General features: G+C 47.0%; 1 protein-coding gene across 8 annotated transcripts in view; it reads right to left on the bottom strand.

The window, feature by feature from the left end:
• Positions 1-21,161, bottom strand: part of PALLD (palladin, cytoskeletal associated protein) — a 1,062,357-nt gene that overhangs the window by 70,813 nt on the left and 970,383 nt on the right. For all 8 annotated transcript variants that reach the window (XM_078677029.1, XM_078677030.1, XM_078677035.1 and 5 more), the window contains one exon: positions 2,355-2,504. In XM_078677029.1, coding sequence (XP_078533155.1) covers positions 2,355-2,504 — 150 coding nt within the window. The remainder of the gene's footprint in view (positions 1-2,354; positions 2,505-21,161) is intronic.

The following is a 21,161-nucleotide window of genomic DNA, read 5'->3' as shown; positions in this document are numbered from 1 at the left end:
GCCTTGGTTGTACGCGTGCTCTATAAATGTTTGACTAACTATTGATTGCTTTTTTATTTTATTTGTAAATGTTGCATTGGAATATCCCAATGTCCAGGCATGAAGTATCTGCTATATTATTTTGCTTGTGAGAGATGAGATATGTAGAAAATGGATGTCTAAGGGCGTCATTTTGAGTGCCCCAGAATGATCCCTGCTGTTTCCCTGATCCCAAACTTACATTACCATTAAAAGGGATCCGTGCAATCGCATCGGCATGGAAATAATGGAGATTAGACATTTTTGGGGAATTAAAGTCAGAAGCCAGTGTTTTCATGCTGAATCTGATTTGTATTCCCAGGGGTTTCAAACAATTCTCAGCTGCTTTGAGCAGCAAACATCTGTGTGAGGAACACCACAATGTGAAATCCCAATGAGACCTGTAACTTCCATTATTGGTCGCATAGGGATTACTGGATGCTCTCACAATGAGGTCCTATAATGATGCCGGCTCGTGATTGGTTGTGTGGAGTCTAAAACACATACTCTGTAGAATCGGATAGTCAGGTAAGGATGGAACCAGAGCTCAGGGTTCCTTTCGAAATGTGGTTGGGAGCTAACAGTTGTATCTAGCCCTATGATTATTACCCCGTTTTAGCACGCCTTATGCAGCGGATTAACCCTTGGAGCTTTATCCATACATTTTTATAGTTGGAAAATTCTAAGTGATTGCTCACTGGCGTCTTTGGTTGGGAATAAGTGAATATTAAAGGAGGACAAGAATAAACAATACTCATTTTAAGATGGATTGTATCTTTCAACCAAAATGCAAAGGAGAAATATGTTTTTCCTTTTTTTTCTACCACACTGACAGGTCTCAGACACAGGGCACGTATTTGCCAGAAGTATAAATAGAATACTACCTTTCAGAATTAGGGAGCAACGGTTTCCTGAGGCACAGATCATTTGAGACAGCAAGGTGTCAATACGCTGAGGTGCATCTTAATGAGACCGCATGGTGGACTGCTTAGCATCTCTTTCTGTTTAAATTTACTATTTTCAACTGCAGATCGAAATACCCTCTAGCTTGAAAAACGGCTAAAGGCCACCTTCAGTATGATATACCGTAAAGCACACACAATCACTCCCGTAGGACTCACTATTAGCTACACAACGGTGTTATACCTCAGAAGAGGGCCAGGTGGCTGGGTGCAGAACACAATACTATTTACAGGTCTGGGGTGGAAAACAGATGTGGAAAGGGACATTCCAAATGTCAATGAGCTACAGTAGGGGTGCGTGTTTCCCTTTGAGTTATGTCACAGCAATACTACAAAGTTAGCTCTACTGTGCCTCTTCACTACAGTAGTTTTGTCCTCATATTTCAGCAAAAGATTTACAGGAGGGAGGTGGCGGGTTTAATAACTGGATATAGGGTAAGGGGTTTGACGAAAATACATTTTTCCAGAACATACATCCCAGTGTTTACATATAGATTTTATAGAAACAAACGTATCTGCCTATTGTATATAACAGCCGTTACTAACACTCAATTCAATGATGTTCAATTTGCCACCCTCAGAAGGAAGGATGAACATGTTGGTTTTGCCAGGATTCAATTTCTAGATCGGTTGACTGGTCACAGCTTAAGTCAGTAGCAAGTGCCTAAGTCACTGAGCTAGCTTTCCAATAAAGTGATGCCCTTATGACAGCACAATGTGTGTTGAAAGAGGGAAACTTTGATTTGAACCTTGGTCTCCAGCGTTCAAGACCAACGCCGAATCCACCCAGACAACAACTCCTCCGAAGGGCCAGCTAATATTTTGTTTAATGCTAGACTTAGTGCAATGCGTTTTCATTATAATTTTTTTTTAGCCCTGGAATACAGAGAAGCATTTGTTAAACTAAAAGATGCAACTGTGGATGTAATATACATGAAATATCACTGGCGTGTAGTACCATGCACCAAAACTGTGTGTTGAGTGGTTCTTCTAATATCGGGGCTGTGTGCATGAGGGAATTTTGCAAATCAATACCCTGGATTAGATGTCAACTGTATTCTAGCTTTATGAAATCACAAAGTTCATACATTATTTCAAAGATTGGAAAACAGCCAGTGAACTCCGCCCAGAGCTCAAGTACTATCCCAAAGTATGATCTAATGGAGAAAAAATGCAGGTGAGGATGGTGAACACACACTGCAGATGAAAATCATGTGAGAGTGAAAACAAAGACCTCTTGTTCAGGCCACGGCTGTGCCGATGCGGAAGAAAGGATGTGTTGAATTATTCTTGCATTAGCTGCATTGCGATGACTTCATGTTTTAATGGAAAAATAAAGACCATGGCTGAGTCTCTAGCCACACCTGGGCTTACCTGTGGGTTGGCAGCCATGATGGTGTAATTCCCGTCGTCGTCCAGGGTGGAGGCCGTGATGCTGAGTGAGCAGGTACCCTCCGGCTCTCTTTCGATCCTATAGTGCTCGCTTCTTATAGAGATCTGCTTGCCGTCTTTGAACCAATAAATCTGCAGGGCGGAACAAAAGGAGGCGCTAACTCAGGCAAAGAGAATAGCTCATCGGTGGGCTTTGCTCCTCACATGGGCAGCAGGGTGCCTAGGGAGAGCTATCAGCTGCCTCAGAGAGCCCCATCCAGAGCAACAGTGGCATGCCACAAACAAACAAAGGTCTGACATCATCCAAATCAGCAGCTATTTTTATAGAACAAATGGACAGATCACCCCTCGTAGTCTAACCCTCAGCAGCCCTGCATGAAGGGCATCCTTTCATTTTACAAAACACCTGGCCTACTCAGCCTTCAACTAATCCTCTGCGGCTAGGGGCTTGAGGCCGAAGAGCATCAGACAAACTCCTCCCTCACTCTTCTCATTCCAATGACCCCACAAAGTAGTAATTTGGTTCTCCTTCTCTCCAGCAATCTGAAGTAAACAAAGGAAGATTAATCACTCCATAGAAAGCACCAAATAAATAAATATAGCACTTTGGTGTGATGTCTACCTTATGGTACCACACAGGATGTAACGTACACTTGCGTGAGCTAGGCTGGAGATGTTGCAAGATCTGCCCTGCTCCCCATACAGTACCACCACAGAGAACTCTCTCATCTCACAGAGGAGCTCACAATTACTTGTTTGAGCCAGAAGATTGTTCAGTTCTCTACTCCGCTCCACTCACCCCTCCACCCCCCAGACATCCTCTATCAGTTAAGTCGACAATCTGAGACAGGAGTCTTCCCCGAGAACCTGATGGACCAGAGGAACTGGTGAATGTGGCGCACTAACATTTGCATAGAATGAATAATGTTTTCCTTGCTTCTGTGAGGCATCTCACACCCTCGACCCCTCTGCCATGGCACAGGCTTCTTGGGATTCAGGAAATGCCTACAACCCATTTGTGTGAATGCGAGTGTAACTCCTGGAGCCAATGACTGTCCTCCACAACAAGCTGTCACTGTGCGAATGATGACCTCACCGCTGGTCCCTTTGTCACCTGCCTCACCCACCCATGCACAGGGCTTTGAAGCAGTCTTAAGATCGCAGTCAAAGCATTACATAAAATAGATGATAATTTTGTAGGTAAACGAAGGAAGGGAATCACCTGTAGCAATACTACTGAGAGAGCACAAGTTTGGGAAAAAATGTATAAGTACGCCATATTTACAAGCACGTAGTTAGTTAACATGTACTTTGCACCAGAGTGTTTATATTTAGAAGTGAAATACACCGAGTGTCTTATATTCAGTGGTGAAATGCATAGAATGTTTAAGTAGAGTAACAATAATCATAACTGTGTGAGACTAATGTAGAAATGTTTGGGATGAATATGAAAAACCTCACGTTCTCATGTTACAGGAATAATGTAAGAGTTGAATGTAACTCTAAAACCCAGTATTTTGTGTAGGCCTCATGGCAATTCACAAGCAAATCTAAACGTGCTGCTAAAATAATGTGAGACAAGGTTGACATGGTTCTTTCAAAATGTACTATTGAACTTAGGGTTAAAAGTATATGCTTTATAGATGTGTTATTTTAGAAACGTATGCTAGTTAAGAATGTTTGCTGTTTAAATCAAGTTAACGTTTTAAGAGTGCAGGAACCTGCTGCATGTAAATCAAGTAGGCCAGAGCAGATAATGTCATGTAGTTTAAATCGTCATGTGCTCGTTAGAGGAGAGGTCGTGAGGTGTCCAGTATGGAGCTCTGAGAGTGTTTTATGGCCTAAGATATGGTGAAGTCTGGAATTTGAGGCCCACTGCAGGACGAGCTGTATGCAGGTGCGAGGGTCCTAATCAGCTCGAATGAAAGGGACTTTGTTCAGTGGCGCCTTGCGCAGGCCTGTAGGAGTCTCCAGGAATTTCAGGGGGTATCAGCGCACGGAAGAAGAAGCCTGGGAACCAAGGTCAACTATAACGAGGGTCTTCAAGAGTACCATCATGGAGTTTGCCGCGGAAAGATGTACCACGTGAGGGGCGTCCCAAGGGGCGTTTCTATTGGAAATGTGATGTGGTATTAGGGAAAGTGACCCGGGAGGAGAGCAGAGCAGATGATTTTGGGAGCCTAAGGAAGCGGATGGGTAGGCAGATAGGCTGATCAGGAGAGACCCATTATCTGAGAAGAGACAAAGAGAAGTGCGTGATCTTCTTAGGAAATCACCACGGCTGACACCTAGAGGGTTAAGATCTTGCTAAGTAGGGATGTCATTTAGTGTAGGGTAGGGACAGACTAACCTTAATTTTTCTTTCTGTAATGACTTTGAGGTTGCAACTTGTATTCATTTTGGCAACGCTCATGTTGTTAGAGCTTGTACTTATTATTTTGTTCTTCAGACTCAGACTATTCAAGAAGTTCATGTTCATAGTGATACCGATATACCTTTTGAATCTCATTTTGAGAAGTTTGTATCTTCAGTTATCTTTGACTTTATATTAAATCTTTAAAACTTAATTTTGGTCAGTGGTCATTTAGAGTGGTGTAAGTTCTTAAATTGATTTTTTATTGTGAGATTACCTTTTACTCAAGACAGGTACCAACGATTCAGTCGACAGGAAATGGGATTTGGTAAGATAATTAGTAACCAGTAATCCCGCGTTAGCAGTTGGTAGCAGAGTGAGGATGGTTATCTTCTTGAGGAAGGTAATCTAGAGAGGTTAGTTTACCCCAAGGCCCGAGACGTCGAGAGACGAGCAGCGGAAGAATCGTGTGCCGAAAGGTGCAGACGGTGCGAGAAAAGCAGCAGTATCGGAGAGTGAGTATAAAAAGGGTCATGCGTGAACAGATTGCGGTGTTTTGTGTGGTATTTGTATTGTAATGTCTTGCGGAGTTGAATGCCTGTAGTGTGAAAGAGAGAAGGTTGTGAGCGCGCGCAACCTGGTAAACTGGTAACCTGGTAAACGGGTGTACTGGCGAAATCTTAAGTTCAGGCCAGAGCTTAAGTGGTTTTGGGTGTATCGAACATCCAGGGTAGTTGTCGACCATAGTACGGAGGTCACGAGGTACCATTGACCGCCGTGGATCCAAGATAGGGGGAGTGTAAGAGTGAGTGTATGAGTAACGGACGCTGGTCGAAAGTTACTGTGTGTGAGTAACCTATCGGAGAAGGCGATTGTCTGGAAGTAATCGGAAAGACATTTCGCCAAGTTAGGGTGACAACTACAGAAAGACTGTGGGCGTACAGTCAAAGAAAGGTGATCGCTTGGACGGAAGTAATCATTTTTCAGAGTATGAATGGGATGCGTGCATGACCGAGGAGACGAGCTGAGAAAGGAGGGGAACTGCTGCGAAGGGGGACGGGTGACGTCGGCTAGAGCCGCGCTCTGATTGAGCGGTTGGTGTGACGTTAGCTAGAGCCGCGCTCTGGTTGGGCGGCTAGAGTGACGTCGGAGGAAAGTCGCGTACGGATAGGCCAGTTAGTGAGAACGGCGCCGAGATTGGTGGAATATCATCAGGAAGTAAACAAACGCGGAGAAAAGAGAAATCATGAAGTGTTTTAAGTGTTTGAAAGGGATTTTTAAACGTAAACGAAGTGAACATTATTACGGGGAAGAGGCTCCCCCAGAGGGTACGCCAGCTCATTATATGGCAACGAATGTTGGGCTGCATACGATATTGTGGATTGGGGCTTGGAATAAGCTTACGGAAGGAAATGAGGAAATGCAGTTCCCGAAGTATGGAACGTTTAAGTTAGAGGTGTTACATCGGCTAAAAGCAACCATGTCCTCATTGAAACCCTCACCTAGACCAACACAGTTTGAGGCTCTTAATGCATGGATTAAGGCTGCACACGACCGAAATTTGAACAGGCGTCAACAAAGGCTGACGCGATCGGTAAGGGCAGTGCGAGATTCCAAATGGGATGAGGAGGAAAAGCGTTGGAGGGTACAGACTATTGAGGTGGAGAAAATGTATCCGATGAGGGAGGTGTCAGGAGGAGGAAACCTCATGGAAGAAGACGAGGAAAGCGAGTCGGAGGACAATCTGATAAACAGATTGTTAATGGATAGACCACCTCCGAGAGTGGGATTGATAGAAGATAGAGGGCTCGCAAGGGAAGATGGGAATGAGATAGAGGGGTATACACCACTCCCTATATCGGAATGGACACCTAGCAAAGGCGGAGAAACACCTCTAAACAACACTGTACAGAGTGTAGTGGGAAGATTTGTGGTGCAGAAAACGCCAACCACAGAAAGGGTTGAGTCTGTGGGATTGCCAGACGCTCTTCAAGTGCCTGTTACCATAGGACCCATAGTTTCGATCTATAATTCTGAGAGAGATAGAGGGGAACAACAAAGGCAATTGGATAGGGAAAGGATTGAGATGGAAAGGAGGAATAATGTGACGAATGCATGGAAACAATTACCAGGTTCGGTAACGTGGAACACCCCATTAGACACAACTGTCGGTCCCAATTCAGAACAGGGAGGTCCGAGAGGACCAATGGATCTAAGGGGACCGCGGCCAAGATCTTTTTCAGAGTTAAGAGCTGATTTGAGGGAATGGGACGGGTCCATAGTATCTCCGAGTAACAGGACAAGAACGGAACCAGAGTGGGAAAGCAGGGGTAACGGGACTGTATCTCATTGTGGGGCCAGCGAGAGTAGTCAGAGCCGGGAAGGCCAAAGTCAAGAGAATAGAGGGGATGCATGTCCTACAAATCAGAGAGAACAGCCGGAACAAAATACTAGGATTGTAGAATGTGAGGAAATGTCCCGTCTCTGGGGGAACGGAGGAGATGAGGCGGTACGGGCTTTCCAGAATAGGTTTAGGTGCCTTCATCATACCCTTGGGGAAGACGTTCAACATTGGAGAAAGGAGAACAGCGATAGGTCCCGCCACGCCTCGAATACTCAGGAAGCACAGGGAAGTAGGGAAGAAAGAGGGAGTAATAGAACCTCTTATCCTCAATCCCGTGAAACTAGCCAGGATGGAGAGAGAGAGGCTGGGAGGCATGAAGGAGTGTTTCACCACCCACCCCGAGAAGACGGAAAGGCATGGGACTTGGAGAGATGGGAACAGGGGAGGACTCCCTATAATTCACCAATACCTAAACGTAGATCTCGGAGCTGGGATGGGAGAGATGCAGATGGAGGAGCTAAATTGAGTGTCTTGAAAGCTGAAATAAAGGCAAAAAGGCTTGATGTTACCAGTTTAAAATCAGATGTTGATGAGATAATAGATGGAACATTGCCTTTGGAAAGGATAGAATTGTATGAACAGGATGAGTTATTGTTCATGGCAAAGGATATTACTAGGAAAGCTAGAACGGTTCATGAAAAACTGACCGATTTGGCAGACAAGTATGCCGTGGATTTGTCTAGGACAAGGGCATTGCAGAGCAACCACAGATTACAGTACGCAGACCAAGATCTAGATGAGAAGAGAACTGCTGGATTAAAAACACACATAAGAGAGTTGGTAACAGGGATAAGAGTGTGGAGAGAACTGGATAAATGGGAGGAAAGGTGGTCGAAAAAGGGCACAGTTAGGCGAAGTACTAATGTGATGACCCCTGAGGGAAGGGTAATGCAGATGGAGGCATTCCCTTTGCGAGAAATATCAAATGGAAATTATGTACATGTGCCCTGGAGTAGAGGAGACTTAGCCGCATTTACCAACTCATTTCCGAAGTTGCGGGACAACCCAGTCGAGTGGTATAAGCAGGTAGAGAGGTTTGTTAAAATTTCGAAAGTACTGTGGATAGATTTGAACACGTTGTTTGACATCGTGGTCCCATCTGATTTGTGGACCCCGTGCAAGACTAGTGTCGAATGGCCAAATGCTGAACCATTGAGGGATGTTCGAACAAATGGACCATCTGAGATTGTCATGCGAAAGTATGAAAGGGTAATAGCATGGCTGAAAGATAAGGTACCACCACAGGATATAGATTGGGTAAAAATAGACCGAACAAGGCAGGAACCCAAGGAGACAGTTCACGAGTTTTATGAAAGATTGTTGAAAACATTCAAGCAATACAGTGGACTAGATGTAATGGATCCCAAAGACATAGGGCAGTTCGTGTCAAAGTTTGTCTTGGGGTTGAGGCCTGATATTTGTTTGATGATACAGCAACATTTAATCTGTTGGCAGAACAAACCACTAGATGAGATTTTACGATATGCGAGGTACTGCAGTGACGAGATAGATTCTAAAGCCAAGAATCTAAAGGAGAAATTGATGGTGGTGCAAATGCAGTCCGCTGGGAAGGGTGGTCAGCAGAAGCAGGGGATGGGACGAAAACCAAATGGTCAGAACAAGGATAATGAAGAAGGGCAGAGACCTAGGATAGACTTTGCCACTTTAAAGAAAACGACAAAGTGTCATCTGTGTCACCAGGTGGGGCATTGGCGACGCGACTGTCCCTTTAACCCTGAAAACGGAGAGCAAGAAGTAGAAGAGCAGGTCCAAGAAGACCCAGTGCAAAAAGTGACAGTCCCAAGCAGTAAGGTGGCCAAAGGGGGGACTTCGGCTCCACGGGCCCAATTCCCACAGCCACCGAAGATAACAGCTGGAGGAAAGGTCTTTAAACAAATGCCTCTGTTTATCGAGGAAGAAAAATGTTATTACATTGATCCATTGACAGGACAACGGGTGAGCAGTGAAGAAGACTGTACCCTCGGGCAGTTCTAGAAGTGGATCAGAGAGGGCCATTTGTTGAGGCAGAAGTGGCAGGGTGTCCCACTACGTTCTTAGTGGACACTGGGGCTACTCGTTCGACTCTGAGATCAGCGGTAGTTCCAGACTTGCCAATGTCAGGGGAAACAATTCAAGTGGTAGGAGTCGCAAATAAAAGAATGACTAGTCCCTTGACAGAACCAGTGTCTGTGAAAATTGGAAACCACATGAACGAACATCAGTTTGTGGTTTGTGACTCGAGTCCGGTATGTCTGTTAGGTAGGGATTTGTTATGCAAATTGAATTGCACCATATACTGCACCCCACAAGGAGTGGAGGTACAGACTACCGACGATGATGCTACCTTTAAGGTGGCCAATTCAAAATTCTGTGTAGAACTATATCCTACTCTGACTGTAGAAGATCTTCCACAAGACTTAAGAGATGCAGTGGCGTCAGAGGTGTGGGATTTCACAGGAGAAGATATAGGATTGATTAAAGGGGTAGAACCGGTAAAAATTCTGGTAAAACCAAATGTTGAGTTTCCAAGAACGCCTCAATACAAATTGTCCCAGGAAACGATTGCGGGAATAAAGCCTGTGATCGAGTCAATGATACAGCAGGGAATACTGAAGGAAATCGTGGGCAGTCCTTGTAACTCCCCGATTATGGGTTTGCAGAAACCTAGTGGGAAGTTTAGGATAGTTCAGGATTTACGAAAGATTAACAACATAGTCGTTTCATGTTGTCCCGTGGTACCGAATCCATCAGTAATATTGTTTCAAATACCATGTCAAGCAGAATGGTTCACAGTGATAGATCTTTGTCAGGCTTTCTTTTCAATCCCATTGGATGAAGAGAGCAGGTACTTTTTTGCGTTTAAAATGGAAGATCGCGTTTTAACATGGTGTCGAATTCCACAAGGATTCACAGACAGTCCATCCATCTTTAATCAGTTGTTGAAAAAGAATCTTGAGAATCTAGTACTGCCACAGAACTCGGTTCTGGTACAGTACATAGATGACCTACTTGTTGCGTCAGAAACAGAGGAAGCTTGTAAAGTAGATTCAATTGCCTTACTGAATCATTTAGCTGAAAATGGACATAAGGTATCTCCGAGCAAGTTACAGTATTGTCTGACAGAAGTACAGTATCTAGGGCACAGGTTAGAAAAAGGGAAACGTAAGGTGTCCCCAGAGAGGATTGAGGCGATAATGAAAATGAATGCGCCTACAACACAGAGAGAAGTTAGAATGTTCTTAGGAATGGTGGGTTACTGCCGACAGTGGATAGTTAACTTTTCACTGAAAGCAAAACCCTTACAGAAACTGACGCACAAGGAGGTGAGTGATCCGGTACCATGGGATGAAGAATGTCTGGTGGCGTTTTTACAGCTGAGAGACGATTTATGTCGTGCTCCGGCTCTGGGAATGCCAGATTATGAAAAGTCGTTTTCACTCTATTGCTGTGAGAGAGAGGGATGTGCTTTGTCAGTCTTGGCACAGACCCACGGTACTGCCCGTAGACCAGTTGCATATTTTTCGGCTACATTAGATCCAGTAGCCGCAGCGTTGCCCGGATGTCTCAAATCCGTTGCTGCAACGGGTGTCAGCATTGAAAGGAGCGAGAGTATTGTGATGGGACATCCAGTAGTGGTGTATGTACCGCATTCAGTTGAATTGTTAATGACCAGGACGAAGACGCAGCATCTGACCAATAGTAGGCTCACGCGTTATGAGCAAGTTATACTTGCCGCAGAAAACGTGACCCTCAGGAGATGCTCTGTCTTGAATCCTGCTACTTTGATGCCATTACCTACTGTAATAGAAGGCGAAGGATGTGAAGACCACGATTGCCTTGATGTGACTGAACTATGCACGAAACCCAGACCAGATATAGTGGATGAGCCATTGTCTGACCCCGATGAAATTTACTTTGTTGATGGCTCATGTTTAAGAGACGATACTGGTCGGTTAAGAGCAGCTTATGCTGTTTGTACCATTACTGGAGTTGTGGAAGCCGCTTGCCTGGAAGGAGTACATTCCGCACAGGTAGCAGAGATTATTGCCCTAACTCGTGCCTGCATAGCAGGAAATGGAAAGAGAGTCACCATCTACACGGACAGCCAATATGGTTTCGGTGTGGTTCATGATTTCGGGCAGTTGTGGTCTCAGAGGGGTTACATGACCTCCTCTGGTTCGCCCATTCGAAATGGAGAATTTGTGCGATTGCTGATAGAAGCATTACAAGGTCCTGTTGATATTGCAGTGGTGAAGTGTGTAGCTCATACTAAGAATACGGATTTTGTGTCACAAGGTAATAGATATGCTGATGAAGTCGCACGCTATTGTGCGGAACAAAGTTATTCTTTCTCAAAGGTGGAAATAGAAGGTGCAGAAGAAAAGACTGAATTAAGTATGATGCTAGAAACTGTAGACACTTGGGAGGATTTAAGGATAATGCAGGAGAACGCACCTGAAACAGAGAAAAAGGCATGGGAAATAGCAGGCTGTGTGCGAAGTGAAATGGATTTTTGGGTTTCAGCAGATGGGAGAGCTGTGTTACCTGAAGAATTAGCTAATCCCATGGCGAGAGAAATACATGGTCCAGTACATCTAGGAAGGGATGCTATGATGAGAGTTTTTAGGCAGACTTGGTATTGCCCGAAATTCAGAATAGCAGCAGAATCAGTATGTAAGCGATGTGTTACCTGCCAACAACTGAACGTAGGCAAACGAACACCAGTCACACTGAGTCACATTGGGAGGTCAGGGGGGCCTTTCAATAGAATGCAACTAGACTTCATCGAAATGCCAAGAGTCAATCGCCTTCGGTATGTGTTGGTGATTGTATGCGTATTTTCCAGATGGGTTGAAGCGTACCCTACACGTAGGTGCGATACTCTCACAGTGGCTAAATTGTTGCTCAGGGAGTTGATACCGCGCTTCGGGGTGCCTGCCTCTTTGGAATCGGACAGAGGAAAACATTTTAACAGCGAAATAGTGAAGATGTTGTGCTCCACACTGAATATCGATCAAAAGTTGCATTGTAGTTATCGACCAGAAGCTTCAGGAATTGTGGAACAAGTGAATGGCACTTTGAAGAATAGATTGGCTAAAGTAGTGGCATCCACATCCTTGAGTTGGCCAGATGCTCTTCCATTGGTGCTCATGAGCATGCGCAGCACACCTGATAGGAGGACAGGTCTCTCTCCCCACGAGATCCTGATGGGGAGGGCCATGAGACTTCCTACAGTTCCAACTACTGCTCTATTGAATATTACAGATGATCTGATCTTGGATTATTGTAAAGGACTGTCTGACGCCATCCATTCTGTGTCCCTTCAGGTGCATGCGGCTGAAGTTCCAGCAGCGAGGAACCTGTGTCATGACCTGAACCCAGGGGACTGGGTTCTGGTTAAAAAACACGTCCGGAAGAACTGCCTAGATGTTCGCTGGCGTGGGCCCTTTCAGGTAATCCTGATCACGAACACCGCGGTGAAGTGCGGGGGGCTGCCAAATTGGATCCATGCATCCCATACTAGAAGAGTTCCAGCACCTCTAGAAGGAACAGCTCCCATCCCAGACGAAAGCCCGGAAGTGGAAGAAGAGTCGCAAGAAGGGATTGAGGCAGCTGAGGAGGTGTCGGAAGAAGTTGGGAACGCATCGGATTCAGAAGAAGAGCGAAGGCAGGACGGCAGTGAGACAGAAGACGCAACTGAAGGAGAGAGCAGGAGTGAATACGACTCAGACTCAGATCCGTATCGGAGCGACCAAGAACCAAATGGGAGGACAAGGAATAGGAGAATAAGGCTTGGAGCTGCCACTTGGCCAACAAGAAGAAGAAGGCTAAGTTTGAGGTCGGCCCAAGAAGAAACGCTTACTCCTATATCCGAAGACTCAGATCCAGAAGAAGATATCCAGGATCAAGCCGAGGAGGGTCTTAGAAGATCAAGTAGGGTGCGAGTGCCTAGCAGAAGATACTCTACTCCCGACTGGACCTACCTCGTTGCAGATGTCTGGGAGACACAGAACAGGGAGGATCAGGGAAGTGGAACTGATCAGAACTGACCCGATCATCACAGTGCAAATAAAGTTTCTACTGCCAGGAGCGGAGACCGAAAGGTTGCTGACACTCAACATCGTTCATCCTGCTCTCCTGAGTGGAATAAGAAAATTGCTTTTAGAGACAGTTGAGTTTCCAGTTTGCTGTTCACGATATCCAATATTGGAGGGAACTCTTCTTCGTTTGGAAATGCTTGAACGAGTAGTAGAATTGCTAGGAGTGCTTATTGTTGTGGACTAAAACCATACTACGAATGTCTTCAAAGGGGTGCAGATCTGGAAAAGTGAAGAAAGTGATCTTGATTAGAACGGACCCCTTTGTAATTGTGGATATAGAACTGATAGTACCAGGATTAGAAATTGAAAAAACGCTAACTCTCAATTTCGTCCGTCCACTTGTCTTGAGCGAAATAAGGAGAATAATCCTAGAAAAGGTTGACTTTCCATGGTGTGGTACGAACTGTCCAGAACCTGAGGGAATGATACTTCGGATGGACGTTTATGAAGAAGTAGTGTCACTCCTTGAGTCATACATAACTTCAGACGAAAATAAGACTTTTGAAAAGAAATTGTAAACTTGTTGCAGGATAACCTAGCGCCGAGTGGAAGAAGAAAAGTGATAGGGGTTTCATTTTAGTGGATGGAGAAGGGCTAGGGTTGTCTATTTTCTACTGGACTTTGAACTGTTTTGCGGAAACAAATTGTCAAGCTTCCAAGTGTTTCAAGAAAGACATTGCAAGAGAGAAAGACTTTGTTTGAAAAGAAGAGGAAGTGAATGCTGGAAGAAAGTCGAAAACTACACTGTTTGAGAACATGGAGGCTGGCAACCCGAACCGCAGGGCAAAATGTATAGCTGTTACATTTTTAGGAGTAGTGGTTTCTCTTATAATTCTAGTGGTAACTGTTTCATTCCTAGCGGGACATGAAGGGGATGGAACCACAGTTAAGGAGGATAAGGGAGTGTCAACACCGAGAACTACCACAGTTAAGGAAAAGGGAAACATCAATGAGAAAGACAAAGCGTTGTTAGATGCAGAAGTAAAAAGGTTACACATGGATGAGTCACAGGGGAATTACAAGTCAAATGCTTATGCTAAATTGCTTTATGAATATGTTGATGCCATGGAGGTAAAGGACTGCTATGTATGTATGCAATTACCAATTTCGGTGGAGGAGGGTATCAAATACCATCATCTCCCGTTGACATATGGAATAACGTGCAGTTTATTGTTAAGTATGTTTTATGGACGAGACGGATTTGAGTATTACTTCTCGAATTTCGACTCGACATTGCCAGAGGTTCCGAATTTCAAGCATTTGAACAAATGGGACTACTACAAAAGCGAAGACAGGTTACACAAATGGTTTATTCCATGGAGAACGTTAGATACTTCACATGCTCGAATAAACAATCTGACTTGTCAAATATCAGAAGTTGAGAAAAAGTTTATAGCACAGGTAGATACTAGATACAGGAAGCAGAAGGTATTGAAGGCATCAGGACAAGGAGAAACAGATTGGACCAAGGAAGAAAGGGCACAACAACGAAAAGGAAGTATTGGTCCAATTGCTTTGGATAAGGAGAAACGGGGGAAACTGTGCATTCACAGGAGTTACTCCTACTATGAAAACGTTTATGTAGGACAAGTCAATTGCGAACATGCTTTTCAATTGGAGTACTACTCTAAGAACTTCATGAAAGGGATGCAAGCAATACCAAATGTATATTTTGTATGTGGAAGATATGCCTATGTGAAGTTACCAGATAATTGGTACGGATCATGCTATCTGGCTGTTGTCTTCCCTAAAATATATCATGTTGAGAATTTAGACACGCCTAAGAAAGAAATATCAACTAGATGGAAGCGAGGGCTGGGTGCAGCAGAAGTAGTTGGAGATGTAATAGGTGCTGCATTCCCTTTCTTAGGATTGATAATGAATGACATTAAGATCAGGAGGTTAGCTACAGTCGTAGATAGACTGTCTGCCAGTACTGCAAGATCCTTGATGCTGATAGAAGGGGAGATGCAATCGATTAGGGCAATGGTTCTTCAGAACCGACTTGCTTTAGATGTTCTGTTAGCAAAAGAGGGAGGAGTCTGTAGGGCCTTGAAGGTTCAGGAATGTTGTACTTACATTCCAGACAATTCAAAGCCTCTAGAGAAGTATATACAAAACATCACTGCCATACACTACGAAATTGAGGACCTGGCAAAGGTAAATGTGTGGGAAAAAGTAGGCCATGGAATGGGTAAAGTTGGAAGTTGGTTTGCCAACTTAGGAAAGGGTATCGTTTGGTACATATTGAAACCCATCATCATAGTAGTGATTTGTGTAATCACTTTGTGGGGATTGGTGCGTTTGTATCAATGGTATAGAGCAAATAGGTTACAGAGAGCTATGAAGAAACAGGAAGAAGAGTTGACAGCGATGCAGGACACCCAATACAAAAGTCTGAAAGCATTAGAGAGTATGAAAAGAAGTGGTACTGTCCTGACTTCACTTTAAAAGCTTCTACATTTTTAGTGTCATGGTGATGATGACCCCTGAAGGTCATCAAAGGGGGGACTGAGAGAGCACAAGTTTGGGAAAAAATGTATAAGTACGCCATATTTACAAGCACGTAGTTAGTTAACATGTACTTTGCACCAGAGTGTTTATATTTAGAAGTGAAATACACCGAGTGTCTTATATTCAGTGGTGAAATGCATAGAATGTTTAAGTAGAGTAACAATAATCATAACTGTGTGAGACTAATGTAGAAATGTTTGGGATGAATATGAAAAACCTCACGTTCTCATGTTACAGGAATAATGTAAGAGTTGAATGTAACTCTAAAACCCAGTATTTTGTGTAGGCCTCATGGCAATTCACAAGCAAATCTAAACGTGCTGCTAAAATAATGTGAGACAAGGTTGACATGGTTCTTTCAAAATGTACTATTGAACTTAGGGTTAAAAGTATATGCTTTATAGATGTGTTATTTTAGAAACGTATGCTAGTTAAGAATGTTTGCTGTTTAAATCAAGTTAACGTTTTAAGAGTGCAGGAACCTGCTGCATGTAAATCAAGTAGGCCAGAGCAGATAATGTCATGTAGTTTAAATCGTCATGTGCTCGTTAGAGGAGAGGTCGTGAGGTGTCCAGTATGGAGCTCTGAGAGTGTTTTATGGCCTAAGATATGGTGAAGTCTGGAATTTGAGGCCCACTGCAGGACGAGCTGTATGCAGGTGCGAGGGTCCTAATCAGCTCGAATGAAAGGGACTTTGTTCAGTGGCGCCTTGCGCAGGCCTGTAGGAGTCTCCAGGAATTTCAGGGGGTATCAGCGCACGGAAGAAGAAGCCTGGGAACCAAGGTCAACTATAACGAGGGTCTTCAAGAGTACCATCATGGAGGGGGGCGCTAGAGGGCGCGCTTACGGAATGGCTGCCTAGACGTGCAGCTCCCGTTCCTTGGCGCATGATCCTTCTCTTATCCTGCGCCACGGGGTGATAAATCATCCCACGAAGATTAGATCCTGACTCCTGCATTGTTCCCCGCACTCGTTCCAAATCTGGCGGCTCTGAGTGCTCCGGAACCGGAGATACGGAGGTTTGAAGATTGACCGGCCCTGTCACTGGAGCTCGGGCAGGCGCCGGAACGGCTGCTGTATTAACGCGACCCTGGGGATCGCCACGAGTCTGCGGGCCGCGCCTCGCCGCCACGGCCTAAGATCCTGCTGGGAAGACATGCGGCGCTCATCGTGAGGGTAGGAGACGACTGGCTGCCCTACCCTGTGCTGCGTCCCCCCCCCCCCCTTCCCACCGCTGGTGGCCCCTGGTTTAGTGGTGCCTGGGGGGGGTTGATTCCCCCGTGCTGGACGGGGCTGCGGCCTGCCTGGGCTGTTTCCCGCCCCGCCACTGTACCTGGCCGGCGCGACGGATCTCGGCGGTCCTGCAGGGTCCGAGGACTGACCCCACCGCGCTGGGACTTACCTTTGCCCCGTGCTCCCTGCTGACGGGCTCCTACGCCGGGGACGGACCTGAAGATACTGTCGGTGCGGGGGCTTGCTGTGTCTCCCTCCTGAGCGTGGGCCCTGGATTGCCCCCCTGCGTGGCGGTCCCCGGGGGGGCTCTCTCCTCTCGCTGTTGGCCGCTGCTGTCTGTCCTACTGGCCTGGATCCTCTTGAACTGGACCCGCCCCGGGCCCTGAGGCCTGGGTCCCACGCCGGGCGACGCTGGTGTCCCCTGCGTGCTCCTGCGACCACTATCGCTTCTTTGGAGCCTGAGAGGGCGCAGGCTGGCGGAGTTTGTCACCGTCTCTCCTGTACTATCTGACTGAGGTGCACTGCGGTGGGGCCGTCCTGCCCCTCTCGACTGACCACTCCTTCACCGGTCCATTGAATTGCCCTGCTACTGGCCACCCGTATCTGTGGCCTGTCGCTGGCAGCTGCCATGGGGCGCCCTGAACACCGCCAGCCCAAACTGAGTTTTGACACTGCTCGCAGGGGCGCTAAGTCGACGCCGCTGAACCCGGGGCCTAGCACGTCTTCTCCACAACCCACCCCCCCCCCCACCCCCGGCCCCTGCGGCGGACCTCACGAGTCTGATCCAAGAAATGCGACAAGGCTTTGCCACTGTCGTGGAAAAAGTAGATGGAGTAACGGCTCGGCTGGATGCCCTTGTGCACAAGGTTGACCGCCATGAGGAACGCATCACAACTGCGGAGCAGCGGATTTCCGACAACTTGGACTCCACCGCAGCCCATACGTCGCAATTGGCCAGGATGGACAATTTGCTTCGTGTCATAGCGGCGAAGAACGAAGATTTGGAGGCGCGCAGTCGCCGCAACAACATCCGCATAACGAATGTTCCGGAATCCACAGCCACAGGCAGAATGGAGCTGTACGTGGAAAAGTTGCTTAAGGGTTCCGTAGGAGAGGACGCTTTTTCTCCTCAGTTCATAGTGGAGAGGGCCCACCGATCATTGGCGCCGATCCCCCAGCCTGGCTTACCTCCTAGGCCTATAATTGCAAGGCTATTGAACTATCGGGATCGCGACGCGGCCCTCCGGGCGGCCCGCACTCAACAGTCGCTGCAGTATAATGGGATCACTTTTTCAATATACCCTGATTTTACACCGATGGTCCAAGACGAGAGGCGCAAGTTTCTGCCCGTAAAGAAAAAGCTGCGAGAGGCCCAAATTGACTATGCCCTCCTGTATCCGGCGAAACTGCGAGTTACCCATCAGGGTAGGCAACGCTTTTTTACTAACCCGCAGAAAGCAGAAGATTTTTTAAAATCTGTGCGTACTGCGCGCAGGGGCGGGAATGTGCCAGCCGAGGACCTGGAGAACGCTGATATACCCCCTGGACAACAGGATAACTAACTGTACTTGCAGTATGTGTTGACAACGCCAGCCACGCCTGCTGTCTTTTCAGCAGCATGTGGGACTTCGATCGCTGGAGAGGTGGGAGGAAGATGGACATGCTTGGACACTGCACCCCCAGCGGTAATGTACGCCAAGGACCACTCCCTTGGTCTTAGTCTCCACCGAGGGTAGTACAGTACTGGAGCTAGGACCAGGTGGTGGCAGTTCGCACTCTATGCCTTACCCCTACTGGGTGCTCCCCATTACATGGTTGTGTTTTTTTGTTGCTGCTGTTGCAGCTGGAGGGGAGGTTGGGGAGGGACTAAGAGGGTGGGATTCATGGCTACCGGCATGTTTGGGATGCTGGGGTGGGTGGGGGGAGGTTGGGTTTTACGAGGCTGCTATTGCTCAGACTGTATCTTTCTCTGCTGGTATGGTGTTTCCTTGGGTTTTGGGCGGGATGGCTGTGGCCATGAGGCTGTGTCCTTTTGTGTGTTTTCACATATAGTCTTGCTGCATCTATGGCAGTATCGAATACAAGTGCAAGATTGACATGCGTGTCATGGAATGTCAGGGGTCTGAATAATGCTAGGAAATGCAGAAATATACTTGCTTATCTGAACAGACATCATGTACAAGTTGCTCTGTTGCAGGAGACACATCTGCCTGCTCAGGGTGATGCCACTTTTGGGTCAAAGTGGGCTAATGCCCGTGTTTTCTCCTCGTACTCGACTTATGCAAGGGGGGTTGCGGTGCTCATCTCCCGCGGAGTGCCGTTTCATCGTCTCGGAGAGGCGATGGACAGAGAAGGGCGTTATGCTTTACTGTGGGGAAGGATTGGCCGAGATGTCTATGTATTTGTATCTATGTACGCACCAAACGTTGATACTCCTGCCTTTTTCTCTACGCTATGGGGAAAGATTGTAGCTGTTGGGGCACGACATGTTGTATGGGGTGGAGACTTCAACCTCGCACTGGTGCCCCACATGGATAGGGCAGATGGTGTTAGCTCCTACAAGCCCAGGTCTAGAACGACATTGGAGGGAATCATAGAGGAGGGTGGGCTCTTGGATGCCTGGAGGCGCCTGCATACCCAGGGACGGGAGGGGACACACTTTACCTCATACACTGGAACATGGGCACGTCTCGACTATTTTCTAGTTGACAGGGAGGTTGCTGCAGAGTTGATAGGAGTAGAACACCTGCCTAGAACCTTTTCCGATCACAGCCCTGTGTCTATGCAGTTCAGCGTTCCTGGGTGGGACGATCCACGACCTCAGTGGCGACTGCGTCCTGACGCTGTCTTCCGCACTGAGCTGGGTGAGGAAATAGCAGATTTTTTCCCACGGAATAAAGGCTCGGTTGACTCTGTCGAGACCATCTGGGAGGCTTTTAAGGTCACCGTCCGGGGTTTCTGCATCTCCAAGAGTCACGGGGTACTGCGTGATATCCTACACTCCATAGCCACACTGGAGCGCAGCCTGCGAACTCTGGAACACCGCATGACCACAGATTCTGACCCGCGCTTACACGCCACCTTTAGGGAGACACTATCGGAGTTTGAGGAGGAAGCAGCCAGGGAGGCGAAATATCGGGGCAAACACTGGGTGGCTCGTAAGTATTGTGAGGGTGATAGGCCAGGAAAAGTGCTCGCTGCAATCACACGACCATCTCGGGTGCACAACACTATACTTGAGCTCGCTGGCGACGCCGGAACTATAGTCAGGGACCCGGCGGAAATACTGTCCACCTTCACAATGCACTACTCTACACTGTATACTTCTACGGCAGTGGAACACACCCCATACACTGAATACCTTAACGAGGTGGCATTATGTTGGCTCAGTGATGGGAACAGGGAGTTTCTCGCGGCTCCTCTCGAGCTGGACGAGATCCGCGAGGCCATCATGTCCCTTCGGAATGGTAAAGCGCCGGGGCTCGATGGCTTACCGGCCGAATTTTATAAAACTTACATTGACATAATGGCACCGGTGCTCCGCGAAGTCTTCACGGAATCCCTAGCTGATGGGATACTCCCCCGCTCTATGCGCGAGGTGGTGATCACCTCCCTTCTGAAACCGGATAAAAACCCCACCACCTGTGAGTCGTACCGACCACTATCCCTCCTGAATTGCGATGTCAAGATCCTAGCTAAGGTCTTGGCCACCCGACTGTCGCTGCTCATGACCAGGTTGGTCCTGCCTGATCAATCTGGCTTTGTGGCGGGGAGATCTACGTCCCATAATCTTCGCACCCTCTTTGCCTTGCTTCGCACGGTTCACCCCGACATCCCTGTTGCAGCCGTGTTCCTGGATGCCACTAAGGCATTCGACTCGATCGAGTGGCCTTACCTCTTTTCGGTTCTAGCCAGCATGGGTTTCCCCAAATTGTTTATCTCTTGGGTTCGACTCCTGTATACCGACCCCACTGCTCGAGTGCTAATCAATGGCCGCCTGTCACTCCCTATTGCGCTTACCAGAGGCACCCGGCAGGGATGCCCGCTCTCTCCCTTACTGTTTGCCATCGCGGTTGAACCTCTAGCCTGTCGTTTACGGCAGCTACACCGAGAGGGGGCAGTGCTATGTCTGCAGCGGCAAATAGATGTGTCCCTATATGCGGATGACATCACACTATATGTTA

Source organism: Lissotriton helveticus, chromosome 2_1, assembly GCF_964261635.1.
Source record: "Lissotriton helveticus chromosome 2_1, aLisHel1.1, whole genome shotgun sequence".
Classification (NCBI taxonomy): Eukaryota; Metazoa; Chordata; class Amphibia; order Caudata; family Salamandridae; genus Lissotriton; species Lissotriton helveticus.
The sequence above is the reverse complement of the archived record's forward strand: the minus strand, read 5'-3'. Positions and strand labels throughout refer to the sequence as shown.